General features: G+C 36.5%; 1 protein-coding gene across 1 annotated transcript; it reads left to right on the forward strand.

Moving 5' to 3' along the window:
* The first annotated feature begins 38 nt into the window (after positions 1–38).
* On the forward strand, positions 39–21,586 carry LOC136039805 (D-erythrulose reductase-like). Its single transcript, XM_065723704.1, has 5 exons — positions 39–150; positions 6,343–6,595; positions 9,900–10,002; positions 12,543–12,762; positions 21,364–21,586. Exons 1-5 carry the CDS (start codon positions 105–107, stop codon positions 21,465–21,467), a joined length of 726 nt encoding a protein of 241 aa, XP_065579776.1. The 5' UTR covers positions 39–104; the 3' UTR covers positions 21,468–21,586.
* The last annotated feature ends 1,909 nt before the right edge of the window (positions 21,587–23,495 follow it).

The raw sequence follows: 23,495 nt of genomic DNA on the forward strand, positions 1-23,495 counted from the left end.
CAATTTTCTATCTCTTTGGGTCAATTCCCCAAGCTGCCCTCTATTTAAATCCTTTTTTATAGATGACGATTTCAGGATTTCAATTTAGAATATAATAGCGTGAAATGGATTTTAGAGGCAAAACTGCTCTTGTCACAGGAGCTGGACAAGGTAACTAAAAAAAAATTCTCAGAATTCTAACTATGGGCTGCTAGAAACGTAACCGAAAGATATAGACTTATTTGACTGGTGAAAAGTGTAATTAATTATGAAGAACACCAAGTTTTACAGGAGTCAAAAAAGTGTTAGGTCTAGGCTAGAACTTACCTGAAATTGAAGCCTGAAACAATATAAGAATTTTTCCTTGTGAAGTTCCAAAGCTGATGTTTGAAGTGGTTTTGGTATAAATGTATGAGCAGTGCACTACATAAGGAGACATGTTAAGAAAATGATTCATAATAGGCCTATTCACATAATATTCATTGTTGTTTAGGGCCTAGGGTGGGGATGGACAGCCAGTAGCTTGCTAGTTGAGTTTTCACTCTCTTGAGGGCCACTCAGCATTTAGATTTTGTTCAAAAATGTCAACAGGTTCTGCAGTTACTGTGTATTCAGAGAGTTTTAAAGAGGGAGGCTTTAAATAGATTAGGTTGGAGGAGGAGTGTTCGTAGCTGTGTTGGCCTCTAGCGGCTTGGTGCTGCAGTGAGTTATTAGTAGTAGTAGTAGTAGTTCCTATTCAGTGAAAATTTTTTAGGAACAGATCTGAGTGTGGACTCTTGTTAGAATAGCCTACTTAACAAGTTATGGCCAGTGACATTTGGTTATTTAATTAGGACAAATAATAGGAGATAATGCTGGGAGCTTGTTGACCTTCATTAGCTTGTAGGTTAGATAGGCACTTCCTCAATTTCTCCTATGTACAGGTGTGTGAAGTTTTAGTTTAGCTAGTCTTGCAGACTAAGACAGTTCCCACATGCCAGATATCACTTTGGTGGCACACCTTTGAAAACTTGTATATCTTTTTCTGGTTAGAGACATTCCAACTTTGAAGTTGGGTCAAATTAGTCCTTTATACAGATGAATAATGGCTTAAAAGCAACATCATCAGATACAGGATTCCAATCCAAGCAAGTGATGAAGACTTCCTTGCCAAATATTTCCAGAATACCTACAAAATAGCAACCAAGGTTTTCAATGTGAAGAGACTACCAGCCTTTTCCCCATGGCTGGACAACCACTGCAATACCCACCAGTCCTATTCATGGTAGCCAGCTTTACTGAAAAGAAACTTATCCTGGATGCCTCCTACCAGCACAAAGACACAATTTGACTCTATAGCGACAGCTCCAAAGAAGATTGCAATGCCAGAAAAACCTGTTGGAGGAGATGAAGAAGAGACAGGCAAACGGAGAAACAGACCTAGTGATTAGAAAAGGAAAAATCACAAAAAACAGGCAAACTTGAGCAATTTTAATGGCAGGCTGCTCAAGCATGAAAAAATAACAGCTACCTCTTACCATCTCATCCCCCCTGTAAATAGTGTATGTGTGAGTGATAATAATTATGTAACAGTAAACTTGTGTGAAAGTATAAACAGTAAATTAACAGTTATGTCCCCATGCCCCTCTGCATTGTCCCTCAATAGCAGCTCTGTGTACCTCAGCTGTAACTCACCCACTTCAACCATTAGTGAGAACAATAGTGTGCATAACCAAAAGTTGCCTAGACACACCTGAAAACTTGTAAACATTATGATGGCTAATGTTAATGTTATCATCAATAAGGTGCCAGAACTGGCAACAGTGCTTGAATTAAGTCAGATAGATTTTTCAACTCTGACAGAAATCAGCCCTAAGAATTCCAGATTTCAACTGACAGAAGACTCCATCTGCCCCACTGGTTACAACATCTTCAGCAATCTGTCCAATCCCAACTGCAGAAGAGGAGTTGCTGTTCTGGCTTCCAAGGAATTCCAGGTAAGAGAAATTTCTGTCCTGAATTCTTACTTACCTTGGTTGAAGCCACTTGGGTATCCCTGTCCCTACCTAATGAAATGTTTGTCCTAAGCTCAATTTACAGGAGCCCCAGTAGTCCATGCCAGCTGTCCTCTCAAAGAGCAATAGCTGAAATGATGCAATTCACACTAGGCAGCTTTGCTCATGACAGGGGACTTCAACCTCCCAAGCGTGTTCTGGATGGATGGCCAGGGTACTACCAGGTTAAGCCTTGAGCAAAACCCACTAATTCAAGTCCTTGCTGATAATTTTCTGTACCAAACATTAACTGTGCCCACAAGAATGCGTCCAGGACAAAATGTGTCCCAAAAACTTGTAAACATAATGACAGCTAACGTTGATGTTATCACCAGTAAGATGCCAGGACTGGCAACAGTGCTTGATTTAAGTCACCCCAAAAATCAAGAAACTATGCAATAGGAAGAAAAAACTTTGGGAGAAGTATGTGAAACAAAAAACAACAACAGTATACAAGAAGTACAAAATCGCCAGGAATCTCCTCAGAAAAGAAACATGGAAACTCACTGTAAACTACAAAGAACATCTGGCCAAAAATGTCAAGGAAAATCCTAAGTTATTCTGGAAACATATCTCCCTACGTAAACCAGGCAGACACTCAGTACCGGACCTGGAGAATAACAGCTCAGTCTCTTCCTGCGCCTCCGAAAAAGCTAACCTTCTAAATAAGCAGTTTGCCTCAGTGTTTTCTAAGGATGACCTCCAATCAGCCCTCTCACAAGCAGAACAGGCTCACACTCCCTTCCCAATGTTACACTCACCAATCACAGTTGAAGAAGTAACCAAACAGCTTAAGGAGCTTGATATCAACAAATTGACTGGACATGATGGTCTGAGTCCACGACTGCTGAAGGAACTAAGCCCTGCTATTTCAGCACCCCTGATAATATTATTTAACTTTTCGCTAACACAAGGGAAGCTTCCAAGGGATTGGAAGAAGGCAATAGTCATCCCAATTCATAAGAAGGGTAGCAAAACTTCAGCAGCGAACTATAGACCTATCAGCCTTACCTGTGTGGTATGCAAGGTCATGGAGAGAATTGTGAAGAAAGGCATCATTAACCATCTTGAGGTTAACTCACTCATCAGCAATAGCCAGCATGGTTTTTATTCTAAGAGATCAGTGGATACAAAACTTCTTGAGTCTTACAGTCTTGTAACTGACCTATTAGAAAAAGGAGTACCAGTGGATATAATCCTGCTGGATCTAGCCAAAGCTTTTGACAAGGTTTGTCACTGCTACCTCATTCACAGGCTATGCACCCTGTCTCTTAGTCCAAATATGATCAGTTAAATCGAGGATTTTCTGAGGGACAGAACACAGCAAGTGAAAGTGACCAATGGACCAAACAGTCACACACTCTCTGATGAAGTCACAGTCACCAATGGGGCCCCACAGGGCAGTGTTTTGGGCCCTATCCTGTTCAATATATACGTAAATGAGCTAGCCCTTATCACCAGTAACAAAACCACTCTTTATGTGGATGATTCAAATCTCATAGGTCCTGCAAATACCCCTTCTGCCCGCCAATCCCTCCAAACTGACCTCAACCACATGTGCTCCTGGGTCAGAAGATGGTTGCTGGAATTCAATGCTGAAAAATGCAAGGTCATACACTTTGGACGCAGCAACCCCCCGCAACAATACCTAATGACCCAAATCCCTGGGAGTCACCACATACTGGAGCATGTTCAGGAGGAGAGAGACCTTGGAGTTATTGTAGCCTCCCAGTTGAAATTCAGCTCCCACTCACAGATGATCTCAGCCAATGCTAGCAGAGCCCTAGGTATCATTAAACACAGCATTACTAGCAGAAGTAGACATGTAATCACCAAGCTCTACAAAGGACTGGTAAGACCGTGTTTAGAGGTAGGGACCATCCTGGCCACCCTTCGATTCAAAATGGATAAGGTAGTGCTTGAGCAAATCCAACAAAGGGCCACTAAGCTGATTACCGGTATGGAAAACAAGGCCTACAGTGAACGGCTGAAGGAACTCAACCTCCCCTCTTTAGTCTACAGGCGGAAACGTGGGGATGTGATCCAGGCACATAAACTCCTATCTACCAAACAAGAAAATGAGCTCCTGGAGATTGACCCCTCCCACATAACACGGGGACACCCAAAACAAATCCGCAAACTTCATGCGAGGACTGGACCAAGATGCAGCTTCTTCTCAAACCGGATTATGAACCTCTGGAACAACCTCAAGGAGAACACTGTTTCTGCTGAATCATCAGATGTATTCAAACGCTGTCTGGATGCTGAGTGGAGTGACAAACCATGGAGATTTGACTGGGATGCACCAGAATCTAATCAACCACGTATGCAACTGTCATCACAAGGAGTGATTCAACAGGATCAAAAGTCCTTATTTCACTCCAAGCTGTGATTTAAGGTAATTGGACAGATTGTGCTTTTTCAGACTCAGAGTTGAACTAGCACCAGTAATTGCAGGCGTCTTAGTACCAGATACCAGACAACTGCAGACGTGATTATTCTTTCAAGAACATTAAAGAACTATCAAAGTCATTATTTAACTCCAAGCTGTGATTTAAGGTAAATAACAACTGCTGATGTCATGCTTATAGGTGAATAATTGATAACAAGGTCCTTTCTATTGTTCTTATTATAATTGAATTTATCTTATATAATTGAAATTATATGGGAAGTTTCCCAGTCTAGTAGTAGTCTGGAATGATTCAATGATAAATTTAATAGCAAGGAAAGTGGTTGAGAAGACTTTTTTACATTCATGAAGGATACAAGGATGAATGCAGTCAGGACTAGCAGATTGGTTAGTTCTAAGGGCTGTAAGTTCTTTGAACCTTACCTTCTTTTCTTATCTGTTTCTCATTTTATTTTTGTGTGTGAATTACTTAGCATGCAAGTTTAAAATAGACTATGATGGTCTGTTAAGCATAATTGATTGATCAAAATCAAGCTTGTGTTCTTCTGGACCTTTAGGAATCCAATATGAATTGTATCCTAGCCTTCCATTCTTTAACAAGGCAAATTATAGTCCTAGGCCATATGCAAAACATTGTTGATTGTAGATCTTGGCATCATCATTGACGACAAGCTCAAATTTCACCTCCAAACTAATGTGGCAGCCAACAAAGCTAATGGGGTACTGTCCTTGATCCACTAATCCTTCAATTACTTCAGCAGGAAGACACTCACCTAGCTGTACAAAACTCTAGTCTGGTCAATCATCAAGTATAGAAACATAGCCTGGGGGCCATCCTACATCAGGGGCTGCACAGCCATGGAAAAGGTCCAACATAGAGCAACCAGAATAATGCCAGGCCTATAAGGGAAGCCATATGAAGACCACCTAAAAATTCTTGAGCTGCCAAGTCTGTTGTACAGACGTAAGCAAGGAGACGCCATCCAGATGTACAAGATGAAAGCCAAAATAGTAAATCTGCCCTTTGAAAAATTCTTCAGGAAAACAGCCATAAACCAAACCAGACGCCACTCAGAAAAGGTGTACAAGCCAGAAAACATGCCTGTGCAAACTTTTTCTCAGCGCGAGCAGTCAACGCATGGAAGAACCTGTCTGAACATGCCATCCAAGTACCAAACATCAATAGCTTCAAAAACAGAATTGACATGTCCTGGGAGAAACACAACAACAAATTCAATGCATTTGCTGAGTGGTCAACATAACTTAAAGATCAACCGACTACAAAGCCATCAAGCAAACAGACGGCATTGAACAGGCAGGGCAACTGCTGGATGGTGCTGAATAACTTTAAGTAACTTTTTTGGCATCAGTGTACAGTTAAGTGTGTTGGGAAGGAAACATGATTAAAAAACAATCCTTACTTTTAATAATTCCAGACTGAAAACAATTCAAAATAATCAGTTATATATATAAAATACTAAATTTTTGTAATACTTAGGATACTGTATTTTTTCAACTTGAGGCCTTAGGGGCTCAGCTATATTAAAACAGTAGTCTAATATACAGGGTTTTAGAACTGGTTGATTATAGAAAATTTGACTGGAACAAGCTAGAGAAACAAAAGGTGCATTTACTCAAAAATAGGATTGTTCCAAAACCTGGGATGTAATTTTTTTTATATTGTTTCAATGAAGATACAAAAATATGTATTTTTAAAACCTGGGAAGGGTAAGGCCAATTGTCTCTTCCTCCGTCACTCCTCCTGGAGTATCAAGGAGCCTGTGTGGTTATGTTTCCTTTGGAATTAGCGTTTTTTTTGTGGATGATTTTATCAACTATTTGTGGGCAATTTTCCAGCAATTTTAATTTACTGTGATTTACTTATAAATAGGGAAAATTCAAATTATATAATCTTTTCAGGCATTGGATATTCAGTAGCTCGTAAGTTAGCTTCTCTTGGTGCAAAAGTGTATGCTCTATCAAAAAATGAATCTCACCTTGCAAAGCTTGTTGATGAAGAGAAGTCTATACACCCAGTATGTTGTGATTTAACTGACTGGGACTCTACAAAATTGAAAGTTGCTGGAATTGGGCAGATCGATTTGCTAGTCAACAATGCAGGTGTGGGAAAGCTTGAACCCTTTTTAATAGCTTCTTCAGATGCTTTTGATTGGTAAGAAGTCACATATCAGTACATATTCTGTTGTAGCCTAATAATCTTGAATTTGTGAATGCTTTTAACATCATTTTCTGGTGTAATATTGAAGCAGAAATATTTAAATGCATTTGATGTGCCTACTTTAAATATTGTGCTCACTAAGATCTTGAATTGAGAAATAGATTTGCGGTGTATAAATCTTGTGTTTCTATAAACAATCTGTTTCAGCCAGTTCACTCATAGACCTTACCAATCTTGTGCTCATGTTGGGAGTCATAGTAATAGTTCACATTCATCACTTTTTGAAGCTTTCAGATCAAAACTATTAGGCAACTGTTAATTTAACTGTAGATGGTTCAGTGCTGTTGAAGAGTATCATTTTCTATGGCCTTAGTTTTTTTTGTAAATGTAAGAACTGTGTTCCCATGCACAGTCATAGTCTATCTGTATAAACCTTAAATATTGGGGAAAAAAAAAGCACTTTACAAAACACAAATTAGTGCTCTTTTCTGCATTGGTTTTAGTTTTTTTGTGTGGTTCTTAGTTTTTGTGCTGTTTTTCTTATTTGTTTGCTACTTTCAAGTAGTCCTTTCCTCCATTAAAATATACTTCTTAATCTTCTCACCATGTCGCATCGTTTCGTATATATAATCTTTTGATGTGGATTATACAAGGCTGGATTCACAGCTTTGGCACTCCTAGGCCCAGGTGTTTTGACTGCTCTGTTTTTGCAAGATAAAGGAAGCAATGAACAGATCACAACTGATGAGCCAAAATTAGCCCAATGAAATAGAAAGGTAATACCAAACTCTCAGCTGCCATTCTTGGGAGACATCTGGCAGTTTATAAGTAGCCTTTGCAAAAGGAAGTCGCAATCATAACAGGTCAAAATGACAAACATTATGGGTTTGGTTTTCCTTTTTTAGAATTGAGGTAAGATTTCCAATGCAAAAAGTAGAGGGTACAGTTCGCTGTGTAAAAATCATCTGCATTGAAAGTGTAAAGTACTGGGCTAGTCCCTCTCCTCTGAACTTCAAATGCAAAGCACTGATGTGGTCAATACTCTTGGATGATTTAGGTTTCAAATACCAAATGACATCTACAATTGATGCTGTGCTAACAACAAACACATTCTTGGGTCTGGTAGCAAGGGAACTATCAAACTCAGTTTCATAAAAGAGTTAAAGGTTCTGATCAGGAGCAGCAAATTGGGATTCACAATAGGCATACCATTTTTAATAAGAAATGTCGTCTGCAGAGATAGATGAAGTAGACTTATATATGCAAGAGATAATTGTAAAAAGAAGATCTCTAGCATTTTTAGTATCTGCCAAATCGGTGTTTAATAGGTTTCTACAATGAAGAGTCAGAGCCTTAGAAAAACTTCTCTTTATATAGAGGTGAACAAGATTCATAGTACCAGTCAAAGGACGGTCATAATCCTTCCAGAGATTGAATCCAAAAATTTTGCTTCAAGGCAAGAAGAAATGAGCTTAGGGTTCGAAGACAAGCCTAGAATGATACCCTTACGTATTTTCCGAAGTGGAACAGCTTGATTTTCGACAAAACGAAGAGCATGTCTGATTTTGGCTACATATATATCAAGACATAGTCTTACGTCATATTTTGACAATTTAGTTGATCTTTGCAGCCATTTTGTTCAGCATTGAAGAACAATCCGATAACTATGGCTTTAGGGATATTAGGCATATCAAACTTCACAATTATGCAATTGGCCCAGTATACTTTAAAACTAAATGTTGCTAAATGTATCCAGGTTGTCTAATAGTATAGATAGAATCTTTTGGGAATGATATTAAGTTTTGTGTTTCAGGTCAAATTCAAAAGCTATAAAATTAGATTAAAAAATACTGTTTGTGTCAGAATTAAAAATTGTTACATAGCAACCCATACTATGGACTCTTATAGAAGAAAACTGAAAAGATATACAGTTTTTTTTTCCTTAAAAAAAAATATGTCAATAAAAAACGAAGAAAAATTAATTATAAAAACTTTTTCTGTAAGACAAGTCTTTCAAATAAAAGTAAAGAGCTCCATCAAGCCAAGAATGAGCAAAAATAAAGTTAAATAATTTCCAAAGCATAGAACTACCACAAATCACTAAAGAAAAAAATGAAACTCAAAAGGAGCAAAAATTAAAATAAATAGGGCGGACAACCCCTATGCCTTCTCAAGAACAGAACACAATTTGCACTTTACTGAAAACGAAATAGGCTACGCTTGAAATGTTTTCACCTTTCTTACTTTCATAAAGGAAAAGTTATCAAAATCTTAACGAATACATGTCAGTATATGTCAATTTAACTGACAATCCACGATCATTTATGTGTTTGTTTATTTTTTTCAGTAAAGCGCAAATTGTATTCGGGTCTTGAGATGGCATAGGAGCTATGAGCCCTACTCATGTTAATTTTTGCTCGTTTTGAGTTTGACTCGACTATTTATTGTAATTTCTGTTCGTTTTGAATTTCATTTATTTATTGATTGTGACTTATGGTAGTTTCTACGCTTGAAAGATTATTTGACTTTATTTTTGCTTATTCTCGGCTTAATGGAGCTCTTTACTTTTCTTTGAAAAAATTGTTTTCTGAAAATAGTTTTTTAGAATTAATACTGTGAAAGAAGGGATTGCATCGATTAGAGAAAGTCTAAAAAAATGTTTCTGTGATCGGTATGAAACTTTTAGGCTAAGTTGACTGGAGTAACAACACACCTTAATGGGGACAGTAAATATTGAAAGAAAGTGTGTGCATATGGATGCTTAGGGAGAAAAGCTCGATTTTCTTTCATGCTGTTCTGCCCTAAAATTGTGACACCTCGATTAAAATTAAACACCTCAATTGGTGTCAAACTCCTCAATCAGGACCATTAGAACCTCATTTACGACAAAATTAACGAAAAGAAGAACTAGTCAAACATAAAGACAATAGATGGCTTTATAGATGAATCCTAAAATAAAAATAAATTAAGATAATTAATCAAGTCACATTTAATGTTTGTTTCAAGTGACGTATAGATGTTTGATTACATTCTTAAAATATTAAAGAATTTGGGTCCAAAAAGTTTTGACTTACCCTGCAAAAATACACTAATTATCAAGCCATCTTTATTACATTAGTGGTTTTCTCTGGTCTAATTTTAGCAAATAATAGCCTGATCCTTGATATCCATCAAATTTCTTTGGTCCTAGAATAAGCAAGGTCTACCCCGTTGTAACCTTGGAGGTTCCTGTCGGGATTCCGAGCACCACTTTTAGTGAGAAGTTTTTTGTTCTAATTTCATTAAAAAATGTTTTTAGGATTTTCAATGTGAATGTAAAAGCTGTAATGAACGTATCGCAAGTTGTGGCCTCTGGAATGGTGGAAAGGAAGCACGGTGCCATTGTAAATGTGTCTTCACAGGTAAATTTTAATGGCATTAAACAAGCCAACTGGTTTCTCTTTTTGTGCTTTTGTGCCAGTCATTCATGATTTTGCCTAAAAAGCTATCTCAGATAAGATGTTTGTGAAAGATGTGTTTCACGGTCGTTTCTTATGCAAATTCCAAGATTTTTTAGAATGTTTGATGAATTTTTTGAATTTGAAATAGCATAAAGCTAGCGTAAGAACACAGAAAAACAGCGTATAAAGAACTAAAAGAATGTGAAAACGTATTTTCATCAACATATAATTGCCATTAAATAGATGGTCAAAATAGATTAAAATAATCATATGAAATAAAAAGTTGAAGAAGATATGAAAGAAATATAAAGCTCATAATGTTTCGATTTAGCAGAATCAAACTTCCATCTCATTTTTGCGTGTGCTTACTGATTGTATAGTAGGAAAGACGCGGAAAGTAGAAAACAGAATTAGAATTAGGGAAGAAAAATTAGAATAGGAAGAATTAGCGACAGTACTCAGAGGATTAAAAAATAACAAGGCCCCATGTGGTGATTTTGTTTGACAGACGTTGGGTTTTCTTCTAACGTTTCAAAAAGCATAAACGTGTGAAGGATAATCTGGCTTTTTGACAGAGAAGACACCGCATTCTATTTTCAATTTCTTTTAAATTTATTTTTACTTTCAATGAAAAATTAAATTATTTTCAATTTCCAAAAAAATTTTCAAATTCTTAAATAAGAACAGTTTGTGCAGACAATTTGTTTATGGCAAAATGGAGCTATACATTTTTTTTGAATGTGAGATATAAACAATTGAGTTTTCTCAATAGTATTTGTAAATATAATTCAATCAGGATCTTGTCTCGAAATGAAATTGTCAATTCATGAAATTTCATCTCGAAATGAAATTTTTTTATGATTCTTAATAGGTTCCTCATTTGCTAACATCCAGTCTTAAGCTGTGAACTAGATTAGGACATGATTGAAAAATTCAGGCTTTTATTTTGGAACTATAGCTCAGTAGCAGACTTAATGGTGGTACAGAATACGTATCAAAATTCAAGTATTGCTTAAGACCGTGATTAAGTGAACTGATGGAACTTGAAGATCCCATGTTAAAATTGAAAATTCATATTTAAAAAGTACTCAAGTATTCATTGGCGGAAGATACCTCTTTTAACATCAGGCCGTAGCTTCGTGAAGATGCTACAAAATGTTTGCTAGGATTTTGCTCTATTTTCTCTAATTCCTTAGAAATTTTAGAAAATGTCAAGCTCTTTTTCACAAGTGTACTCTATGAAGGATATTGCTTTTAGAACAAAATCGGTACTATCATGAGCACAAGACAATAACCTGTAAGATGATTGCAACCATTTTCGATATATTTTCCTGTTTTCTAACAGTCCCATAGAATATTTTCAGCTACCTGAAATTTTTACAAGTTTTTTGCCAGAAAGAATCGTTTCAGATGGCCCAAGAGACCAAATTGACAAGCTGGTAAAATTAACCTGCTATTTGAAGGGTTTTTGACAGTCGACGGTCTCTAGAGAATTGAAAGACAGAAGGCTACCCTAGCTTCAATTTTGAAGCTCGATGTTTTCAAGTTCACTTAATCACAGTCTTAAAAAGATTTTTTTTATTGAAAATGCTGCTACTGCTCGTAGTTCTTGTTTCGGTTGTCAAAATACTCCAGCTTCAATCATTGAATTTGAAATAGAAAAAATTACAAAAAAAAGTTTTTTCTATTATGGTGAAATTCTTAACAAGAATAAAAAGCAGTGCTTTGTTTGGTTTTGCATTCATTGACTTACTTTTAAATTATGAAAAGGGTTATGGTAAAAGAAAGTAGGGTAAAGCTTTTAAAATCAGGTAAGAAATACGGGTTTATCAATGTATATGTTAATTAGCAAAAAGATTTGGCTTAGATTTAGGGATATTATTTTTTTGCAGATCTTTCAGAAAAATACTTGTTTATGAACATTAAGTCAAATTATAACGAAGAAATGTCTTATAGTTTGTAGCTTTTCAGGATGCCCTTCAAATTTAAATTCTTTCTGAAACTAAAAAATGTTTCAAAATGGTTGTATTAATTTATCTTTTTTTTTTAGGCAACAAAACGTAATTCTTTTTAATAAATGACCCTGGTATTGTTGTATTTAAACCAAAATCATTTTCAATACAAGTTAGTAATAAAAGATTCATATCATATAATATTTAACCGCTTTTATACTATCTTTTCCGCTAAAGTATTCATTTGCGGAACAAACTTTTGGTCTTGAAGCCTAACTTTGGTCTTATAGCCTAACTTTGCTTTTAGGTCCTCATTTTTCATGTGTTATCAAAGAAATTAAATTTGTATCAGTTTGATCGGAGATGCCTTTTTATTTAAAATTCGTACAAAGATTTATTAAGATATACCTATCAAAAGATAAGTTCCAATAATACCTCATTCTAGGTTCAAATAATAATAACAAAAAAATGTCATAATAATAATATTATGATATCATAATAACTATGATATATATAATAATATTATGAATAATAATAAAAAAATTACAGGCATCTCAAGCAGCATTAAAGGAGCATGCAATTTACTGTGCCTCCAAAGCAGCTCTTGATAGCATGACCAGAGTAATGGCCCTAGAGCTTGGGCCTCACAATATACGGGTGAATACTGTAAATCCAACGGTTGTTCTGACAGAACTTGGAAGGTCAGCTTGGGCTGATCCCCAAAAAGGAGGAGAAATGAAAGCGAAAATTCCCTTAGGAAGATTTGCAGGCAAGTCTCTTTTTCCCTAATTGACTGTGATTGATAATAAATTAAGATATATCATTTATGCTTAGCATGGTAGAATGCCAATTACACAGCTCTTTTAAGTCGTTCATTTCCAACGTTTCCCTATCTACTCTTGCTTCTGGAGATCAAATCAGAAATAAGAATAGCAGGTGACAACAGTGTTCAAGCTCCTGAAAATCGACCGCATCATATCATAAAAATATAAGCAGTTTTTGATTTTTGTCTTTTTTTCAAGATTTTCTTATCTTTTGTGTTTATACATAGTGCTGAGGTTTGATAACTGCTCACAGATAGAATACAAGCAGGGCAGTACTGACTATCTCCAAATCTAAAAGATAGAGAAAATGCGATAGAAATCGAAAAATGGTTAAGTTGATAAGTCTGTTAAGTTGTTTCAACATTTAGAATACTATCGTTTTCCCTATCTGCTCCTTAATATAACTTAAGATGGTTGTGAGATAGACATTTCAGCAGTAAATAGTTTTCTCATGAAAATAGAATAGAATATTTTTTTTTTGATTGCCCTAGGGTTTTCATATTGAAAAAAAGAACTTGATAATGCAAGGGTGAACAAAAAACAGCCCTAACGAAAATTTAACTAGTAAGCACTAATGCAGGTCAAAATAATAAGATATAAGGAGCACGTCAAGCAATGAAATCAATGGTCAAGATGACCAATCAGATTTCTAGTGCATAAAGGAAGTACGAAAAAAAAGGATTAGAAAAAAGAACTAAATAATGCAAAGATAAACAAAATTCTACTGTCTTTCAAACTGTCCTGGGAGGAATAATATGAGGTGAAAGCCAATGGTTAAAATCATTAATACAGAATTATAAGTAGAGATCGGAGGAAAAGTCGGAGGAAAATGATGTAATCTGGATATACCAAAAAATGGAACGATAGAAAATACAACGCCCTGGGAAATACTTACCCCAAAGGTTGAACTCCTTTAAGAACCCCGGCAAATCCAAAAGCAGTGCCTGGTTAGCCAATAAGAAAGGAGCAGTGCCTGGATAGCCAATAAGAAAGGATTTTCAATTGAGGAGAAGGAGGGGCATCTCGAATTTTACGAATATTAAGCAGTTTCAAAAAGCTGTATGCTTGATACACAAGGAAAAGACGATTGAAAATAAATATAAAACAATCAGTAGGCTAATGCCCAGTAATGCTAAAAAAAGCTGAACATGTATCTCTCTTTAATGTTTTCATACCCAACCTAAAACTTTTTTAATTCTTGCCGAATAGGGATAAAATGGTCGAACCATTTTTTTTTCAATTTAAAATTTACAGTAAGTGACCAAGACCTTGAGATTATCGGTGGATGACTGTCTTCTTTTTTTTATTAACTGCTAAAACCAGTAATTGCTAAACTGCAGTTACCCATTTTCAGAGTTTGAAAACACTGAAAGTTTTAAACATTGTCTTTGAGCTTTTTTTTATGTGTTTGAACATTTTGCAATACTTATTAAGACTTCGAAAGCAACTTTCATGTTCATTTTTAATGACAAAAATATCTCTTATCGAACACAATTAGATTGCTTTAATCTGTGGTTTTTTCATATTCCCTTTTTAACGTAGGAAATGTATTATTTCTTTTTTTCCCTCAGTTCAAAATAATATTAATTTTGATATACTTAATGAATCTCGAGAATGTACACACCACACTGCAGTTTGAAACTGCAATATCCGAGGTCGAAAAGTGAACCCATCCTATAAATCTCGAAATTCAATGGATACCATTCCTTAATTACAGAAAAGCTTTGGACCATGTCAAATATCCACTAAAATGAGTTGCATTGCAGTACATATTTTAATAGGGTTGTTTAGATTCACTTGTCAAAATTTCAGTTCTGGTGGAATGCTCAGACCGCAGTTGATGGAAAAGGGTCCCTGTTCATATTTTTTATTCTCTTCCGGTTCATGTTACCGCAAATTCCTTTTTTTAAAGAAAGTTTGTTTTTCTCAATAATTGTCCAGGATATATCCTTATTATTCATGCAATGTTATGCAGTAGTGAAAACTTATAATGGTTAGTCCATATACTAGAGCATGAAGAAGACAATGGATTAAGGGTTGATTCAGTTATATTTATGTAATGTGAAGGAGGGAGCGGGAATGAGTTTGAAGAGCCGTATTTGTACCGGCCGGCCTATACGCCTTAAAGTGCTGAGGACAGGTAGCTCAAGTACCCGTAGTTCCCATAACACTTCATTAGAATTACGTAATTTCATAGGGAATACCCTTTGGTTACTGATTGGAGGATATTTTATTTTCAATAAAAAATTGTTTTAAAGTGTCTGAAGTTGTCAAGAATTATGCGTGTACTATTTTTCTTTTTTCTCTGTGCCCTTTTGTTTTCTTTTCATTTTTTATACTCCTATTTAGTGCATTTGTGTTGTATAAATAAAAATAAATTATTATTATTATCATTAGACTATTAGAACTAGACTACTTAAGTTAAATAGCTTGTAATCAAAGTTAAAACAACCTGTACTGTTGACTATCATTTTTATCAAATTGCTTTTGGTTGTATATTAATAAGATATTAATTTTTACTATTCTTGCTAATAAATTGTATGGCTATATTCAACCGGTGATTTTTTTTTTTTTTTTTGCTTTCTTTCTTTTTTTGCTCAAATGAGTTTTTGAGAAATAAGTACAAAAGTAATACAATTGAACAGAACAACAAAGCTTTACATACACCCTAGTGGTATATCCAGCCATAATAGGAGAAAGGGAGGGGGATACGTGGCACCTTTGCCATGGTAGTGACTGTTACGTGCGAAAACTGTTTTGAATGGGGAAACTAATGATACTACTCCTCTGCTATTAAAGTGTTTAGTTTAGAATGTGAATTTTGGTTCAAAATTAATGTATGACAGGTTTCCCAGCACTGGGGTCTGGCTTATTCCCCCCTCTCCCCTGGGAGCCCCCCTCCTCGCCCGAAAAATTCTCGTTAAAAAATTCTCCCAACTGTAAAATTGAGCAGCCAAAGGAAAATTAAGACAAATAAAAAGGACAAAGAAAAGTGTATAATTGTGTATCAGCTGTTATGAAGGAAAGGCCGTGGATCATTGTATTGACAGGGACTGATGCCAGATGCCTAAAAGAGCGCACTGCAATGCCCAAGTTGTCTAAATCTCCATAACGCTTCAGGAGGGTGTATGGTATCACTTAATCACTCATCTTCCTTCATGTAGACGAAGCATGAATAAGGGTGCCGCAAAGTGATACCTCCCTTATTATTGCAGAAATTGGTTTCTGACATTCATTTTAAAGCTTCATTTAGCTAAACTAATTGGCTTCATATTTCATAAAAATATCTGCAATGATGTTTAAGTGCGCTTGAAATTATGAAGGATCATTTTATAGTCGGGGTGAGGGGCAGATGCAACAACAAATGTATTTTAATGCCGAAAAACCCCAAGTCTCTTTGAGCCTTCAGATAGGTATAGTTTTAGTTCTAGACAATAAGGAGGGGTTGAGAAACTGATATCTAATCTCTCTTGATTTCCAGCAATGTTTCTTATTCGTGCCTTTGTTATGAAAATAAAGAGCAATATCAAATGTTAAAACGAGCAGAGTTTATTTCATATGGAAGAGCGATACTACCCCCCCCCCTCCAAGGGTTTTTGTCTGAACAGAAATTGAGGGCTCTTGTGCCTCTTTTAAAAGTCAAAAGTGACTGGAGAGCGACCAAACCCTGTCCTAGAGCCCTTTTTGATATGCGACCCTTTTGTAGACCCTTGTGAGACATCTGATCAACATTTCGAGGTAATCGTTTTCTACAGAATAGTTGAAAATATCTATATATTTCCATCCAAGGATGGTATAACCCCCAGAGCTTCTGGGATGAGGGACGTAAATTATACAAGCTGTCAATTTTTTACACGTACGTTTATAGTAGTAAAAAGGCGGGGGCATATTTAGTTTCTTGGGAGTCAAGTGGCGTAAAACTGTCAGGGATTATTGTATCGTCAAAAAGATCATCAACGCATCTATGTGGTAAGGGGGGTGTGTTAGCGACCCGGGAATGACCAACAAAAAATCTTTTTCTGATCAATTTGAAACTTACAACCGTAATAAAATTATTCAAAGGATTCTTCCCATTGATTTTGGCCCCTCCTTTAGGGGGCTCAAAAAAGCTCTGAATTTTTTTGATTACCCTGAAACTTCTATGAAGCTTTGGGCTAAGGGAACCCCAGGGCAAAAGGGAAATAATAATAAAAAATATTGGTTCCTCTCAAAATGCAGCTGGGCCAGAAAATGTTCCGAAAACTTTTCCCCCACCCATTTAAAAAGAAAGGGGATATTTTAGGAACTTGGAAAGGGGATCATTCGATTTAAAATTGCAAGTTCTTGTGTCCTTCTATAGGCTAACAGCTAATAAAGGGCAATCAGATTCTCTCTCGGCTCCTTTCCTGCCATTCAGCCCTCCTCTAGCCCCTATCTGACCCTGTCTGACCACTCTGCTTGTAATGACTTTAGAATCGAGTTAATCAAAAGCGCTAAGCTTTTGTTTAATATCTTAAAGCTGTCCTGTTCGATCTTTGTCAATGAGTCTACTCGTTTATAACCGGTTGTTATCAAACGCCAGGAGAAATTCTATATCATCATTTTTGATATATCTCCGTTCAGGCTTAATAAGGATTGTGTCCCTAAGGACTCTTTCCTTATATATTGCTTTTTCTGCTATAACCGTCTGAAGACAATGTTAATAATATTACAAGTAGTGAAAAGCCTGAGCGGGAAGTTGAAATGAGTTCACGGCGTTTAAGTGGCTTCCTATTACCATTGAATGTCTTTACTCTGCCTAGGCTAATATTGCCTGTCGTAATATGACGGATGTGAAAGTCACGCTTGTTGCTCATAAGAAAACTAGGACCTTAGAATTGTAAGCTAGAAAAGAGAGAAGACTGTGTTTGTAAAATGGGCTGAAAGAACAAAAGGGAGGGATAGCAAATAACAATATATTTTCGTTATTTTTGTAGTGCCTATCGGTTTAGATTCCTACTTCACCATGATTAGAATCTAGTCCTATTAGGGATTAAGGTGCCAACAATTTTAGGCAGATTTGAGACAAACGTGTCTAACCCTGCTCTCACTCCTCACAAAAATTTAAATTGGAGGTTTGTCACCCTTCTTAGTTGGATGAAGCATAACTATTAATTGAAGATACACTCAAAAGAAGAAAATACAAAAAAAATATAGAAATTTGAATCAATTAAGTGTCGAATTTTGTCCCATATAAGGTGTTGCCCTGGGTCTTGAGGTGGGGGGGGGACAACTTATGAATAATGACTAAATGAATGTTTTTTATTTTCCACTTTAAAGATACAAAATCACAAGTGGAATAATGAAGTAAATACTAGGAAAATACTAAAGATAAACCCTAATAAAGAGTGAACACACAAAAAACCCTTGGGGTTAAACATAACCTGCAAAAACGATAAAAACAAGACCCGAGTGTACAGTTATTTTTATCAGATAGGAGACCAAAAAAGTGGAAAGAGCAAGATTATGAGGTGCAGGGACGTATGTAGGAGGGGGGCTCCGGCCCGACCCCCTCCGAAATACACGATCTTTTTTATTTTCACATAATTTTCTGACATTTCTCGCAGAATAAGAAATAGTGGCTAATTACTCATCTAGACATTTGACTTCTCACCCTATGTCAATTAATCTTGGACCTAGAGTGTTTTCCAGATTTGGAAAACGAATTAGTGGGGTTGACTCGGAAAAAAGTAGTAACAATGATCAGTTTAACACTGCTGTTGCGACTGAACCTTTGCCATCAGCTCAAGAATCAAACACAAAATGCTGACGTTGTACCAGACAAACGGGGTGAAACAAACATTGGCGTTAACATTTTTCGAAAGAAGAGGCTGGTTTCCGATGAAATAAAATATAATTTTACTGAAAAGGCATTTTAAACCAAACAAGGACTATCTTCTCCTAGTTCATGTCACAGGGTTAAAAACAAGGAAGTTTTAAGTTAGCTGGATGGAAAAGTACGCTTGGCTAGTATTTTCTTTAGTGAAAGGGGGGCAGAAAGGGGGTTTCTACAAATATCGGGCTTTGTTTGCTTTCTGCTCAAGCCGGAAGGGGGTCTCACCGAAAATTTGGACAGCTTGTCACTAAACCTCACTTGAATTGGAAAAATGTCCTGGAAGACTTTTCTAAACATCAGTCAAACTCCTACCACAAAAAGGCTGTTGCTTGGGGAGAGAGTTTTCGGGCAAAAGTCCTCTATAGTGGAAGTCTTGAATGCTCAGAAAAGAGATGAAATAGAAATAAACAGAAAGTAGCTTTGTGTCATCATAGGAGCAATACTGTTGCATGGACGGCAAGTACTTGCCCTGTGTGGGGACGAGGATTTGGGGAAATTGGCCTCTTTATTGCCCGTAAAAAAGATGGAAATATTAGGACATTGCTACGTTATCGGATGAAAGGCGATCCAACAATGAAATAGGTGTTTGGGAAAAGTGTGGTCAATGCCTAGTACTGCAGCCCCAGAATTCAGAACGAACTAGTTGATATTTGTGGACAGCTCGTTACTGCAAAGATTTTTGATAAAGTGAAATCGCCTTGTTTTTTCACTATCCTGGTGGACGAGACAACCGACATATCAAGGAAGGGATGGATGACTCCAGGGCTTTGATTTTTGGACAGCATAACTTTTTAGATCAGGGAAGAGTTTGTCGATTTTGCTTTTGTTTAAGACTTGCGAGGTGAAAGCCTTGGTCAATTTATCTTAAGTCTCGATATGAAATTAGGGAGGGGGAAAGGGTATGATGGGACTACAAACATGTGAGGGTATTTTTCAGGAGCCCAGGCTTTCATCTCGAATAGATATTCACTTGCTAGGTGTGGCACTGTGTCGCCCATTCCTTGAACTTGGCATTGACAGACTTGAGCAAGATCCCTGATATCAGGCACTGTATGATGGTTACTCCTTTCACTTCAGTGCCAAGTGAAGCGCTGTCTTAAAAACTTACACTGAAGTCAATAAAGAAAGGAGTGTGTGAAACTTGATGGGTCGAAAGACATGATGCGTTACAGATATCACAACAGTAAGTTGTTCTGATCTTTAAGGCTCTAAAAGACATGGAGGCAAATTGGGACTCCGTTACGTCGTCAAAAGCCAGAAGTCTGTTCAACAATATACCGAGCTTGGACTATACAGTGACCCTTATTGTGACGTATTTTTTTCTTGGGTACACATTGAATTCGTCTAAGCTACTGCAGCAAGAAAACATCGATAAGGCTAAGTGTATTCTGTATGTCGACACTGTGACAGAAATGTTTCAAGATACACGAAATAAGGTGGAAGAGAAGTTTGGTCAGCTGTTTTTAAAAGTCGAGTGTATGTGCCAAGAACTAGAAATCACCAAAGTCATGCCACGAAAGACAAATGTCAACATCCCACATGATATCCCGACAGAAAATCACATAGAATTTTACTTTCGAGTTTCCCTTTTCATCCCATTCGTGGACCAACTCATACAATCACTCGGATCTTGATTCACAAAGCACAAAGCTATTCTGAAAGGTGTTAGCGGAGTCCTGTCATCTTATGTCGTAAAAGAGTCTATTGGTGATGTTAAAGAACTGATCAAGTTATAAACCTCTGATCTAACAAGCTGCTGAAAGTGGCTAGCTCCCTGTGTTTTTCCACAGACGGCAGTGCTGTGCCTGGCTGAGTGTGAGCGAGGAATATTTCCCAACATTCATATGTTACTTCGTGTTTTCTGTATCATTCCCACTTCCACAGCATGCGTTGAGGGGTCATTTGCTTCAATGAAAATGCTAAAAACCTATCTCCGCAGACCAATGGACGAAGGCCGACTAAATGGCTAGACACTTTTGAATGTCCATCAAGATGTTTCTGTGTCAATGGATGAGATTCTGGGGAAGGTCGCTCTTAGATCTACTCATAGTTTGCAATTCGCAGTATAGGGCAAGTGTATATTTCTTGATGTGTGTGCTTTTGGTTTTTGTAGATCTAATGTAAAATAATGTGCCTTTTACTTTCTGTTTTAAAGGATTTGGATCCCCCCCCGTGACCAATTCCTGCGTACCTGCCTGATGAGGCGTAAGAAGGGAAGAAAACAATTTTGCGAAAATATGACGGCTACAAGAACCGGTTACACGGTTACAAGAAAATATGACGGTTACAATATATATATATATATATATATATATATATATATATATATATATATATATATATATATATATATATATATATATATATATATATATATATATATATATATATATATATATATATATATATATATATATATATATATATATATATATATATATATATATATATATCACAAAAGTATCATGTCAAAAAAGTGTAAAACGCGCCCTGTCAATGGCATAACAACTTTCCTGAAATTGATTGGTTAATATTTTTTTTTATCCAAAAAAGGCTAAGAGCTCTTGTTTTAGAGGTTTAATATTTCCATTTTTTCGAAAGATGAATATCATTATGTATCATCTTCAAGATATCTCTTTTAAAAACTATTCCCAAACTGGCAATTGCAATTAATTTTTTTATACTTTTCCAGAAGTTGATGATGTTGTGAATGCTATAGTCTTTTTACTAAGTGATAATGCTGCAATGATTACTGGTACCTGTTTGCCTGTTGATGGTGGATACTTGGCATGCTGAATGTTTAACTGGAAGATTTGTTGTTGATCGGCGCTTGCACAAGAAATGTTTTATTGGTATTAATTTTGTAATTCTGATAAAAGATTTCTCTATTAGATATATCTAAAGATCTTTAAAAATTGTGAATATATTTATAACTCACAAAGAAGAATGATTCCATGGGAAAACAAGAAATATAGCCGTCAATTAGTATGCATCCCGTAAATCTTCGAATCATCTATTATGTGTATTTCAGATCAAGTAGTTTTATAAAGATTTAAATATTTAAATCGCGATTTCATGATCGTTATTACAGCATGTCCTCCATCAAACAGTTCGTGGTAACGAACTGTAGTAAGGAGCGACCCGGCTCAATAGTAACCGAAACTCTAAAAAACGGAATTTTTATAACAATAGTTACATCAAAAGAATTGCATTTTAATGCTAATTTTAAATATATAAGTTTAATGAATTTGAAACTTACCCATCAAAAGCTACGAGCCTGAGAAACTTCGCCTCATTTTAGAAAATAGGGGAAAACACCCCTTAAAATTCATAGAATCTTATCGAAAATCATACCGTCAGATTTAGCACATCAGAGAACCCTACTGTAGAAGTTTGAAGCTCATATCTACAAAAATGTAAAATTTTGCATTTTTGCCACAAGACAGATCACCGATACGTGTTTATTTGTTTGTTTTTTATGGCACTTGGTATCTACCAAGTAACGTACAGCGATCGCAAATTCTGTCAGTCGGTATCTCGGTCTGTCTGTCCCGGTTTTACTACTTTAGGCACTTCCAGGTAAGCTAGGACGGTAGAATTTGGCAGGCATATCAGGAACCAGGCCAGATTAAATCAACCATTATCGTTTCTCCGATTTGACCATCTGGGGGGAGGGAATGGGGGAACGGTTAAAATGGAAAAAATAGAAAAAAATGAGGTATCTCTAACTTACGAACAGGTGATCGGATCTTAATCAAATTTGATGTTTGGAAGGATATCGTGTATCAGAGTTCTTATTTGAAATCCTGACCGAATCCGGTGACATTAGGGGGAGCTGTAGGGGGGATCCAAAATCTTGCAAAACGCTTAGAGTAGAGGGATCGGGATGAAACTTGGTGGAAAAATATGAAGAAGTCCTAGATACATGATTGACATAAACGGAACGGATCCGCTCTCTTTGGGGGAGTTGGGGGAGGGGTTGATTCTCAAAAATTAGAAAAAATGAAGAATTTTTAACTTAAGAAGGAGCGATAGGATCTTAATGAAATTTGATGTTTGGAAGGATATTGTGTCTCAGAGCTCTTATTTGAAATCCCAACCGGATCCGATGACATTAGGGGAAGTTGGTGGGGGGGGGAGACTTAAATCTTTTAAAACGCTTAGAGAGGAGGGATCGGGATGAAACTTGTTGGGAAAGATAATAACAAGTCCTAGATACGTGATTGACATAACCGAAACGGATCCGCTCTCTTTGGGGGAGTTGAGGGAAGGATTAATTCTGAAAAATTAGCAAAATTGAGATATTTTTAACTTACGAAGGAGTGATCGGATCTTAATGAAATTTGATGTTTGGAAGGATATCGTGTCTCAGAGCTTTTATTTTAAATTCCGACACGATCTGGTGGCATTGGGGGGAGATGGATGGGGGAGACCTAAAATATTGGAAAACGCTTAGAGTGGAGGGATCGGGATGAAACTTGGTGGGAAAAATAAGCACAAGTCCAAGATACGTGACTGATATAACCGGACCGGATCTGCTCTCTTTGGTGGAGTTAGGGGGGGGGGAATAAGTCGGAAAAATAGAAAAAATGAGGTATTTGTAACTTACGAATAGGTGATAAGATCTTAATGAAATTTGATATTTGGAAGGATCTTGTGCTTTAGAACTCTCATTTTAAATCTCGACCGGATCCAGTGAACTTGGGGGGAGTTGGAGGAGGAAACCGGAATTCTTAGAAAACGTGAAAATCTAGGTATCTTACGAAGGGGTGATTGGATCTTAATGAATATATAGAAGAATTTTATGTCCCAAATGCTCCATTT

The sequence above is a fragment of the Artemia franciscana genome, chromosome 20, assembly GCF_032884065.1.
Source record: "Artemia franciscana chromosome 20, ASM3288406v1, whole genome shotgun sequence".
In the NCBI taxonomy this organism is placed as follows: Eukaryota; Metazoa; Arthropoda; class Branchiopoda; order Anostraca; family Artemiidae; genus Artemia; species Artemia franciscana.

Excerpts from the sequence above, each read along its gene's own strand:
- LOC136039805 (XM_065723704.1), top strand. The coding sequence starts at position 105 with ATGGATTTTAGAGGCAAAACTGCTCTTGTCACAGGAGCTGGACAAG. Across the intron at positions 151-6,342 it reads TGTCACAGGAGCTGGACAAG|GCATTGGATATTCAGTAGCT; the intron begins GTAACTAAAAAA and ends TAATCTTTTCAG. Across the intron at positions 10,003-12,542 it reads TTGTAAATGTGTCTTCACAG|GCATCTCAAGCAGCATTAAA; the intron begins GTAAATTTTAAT and ends AAAAAATTACAG.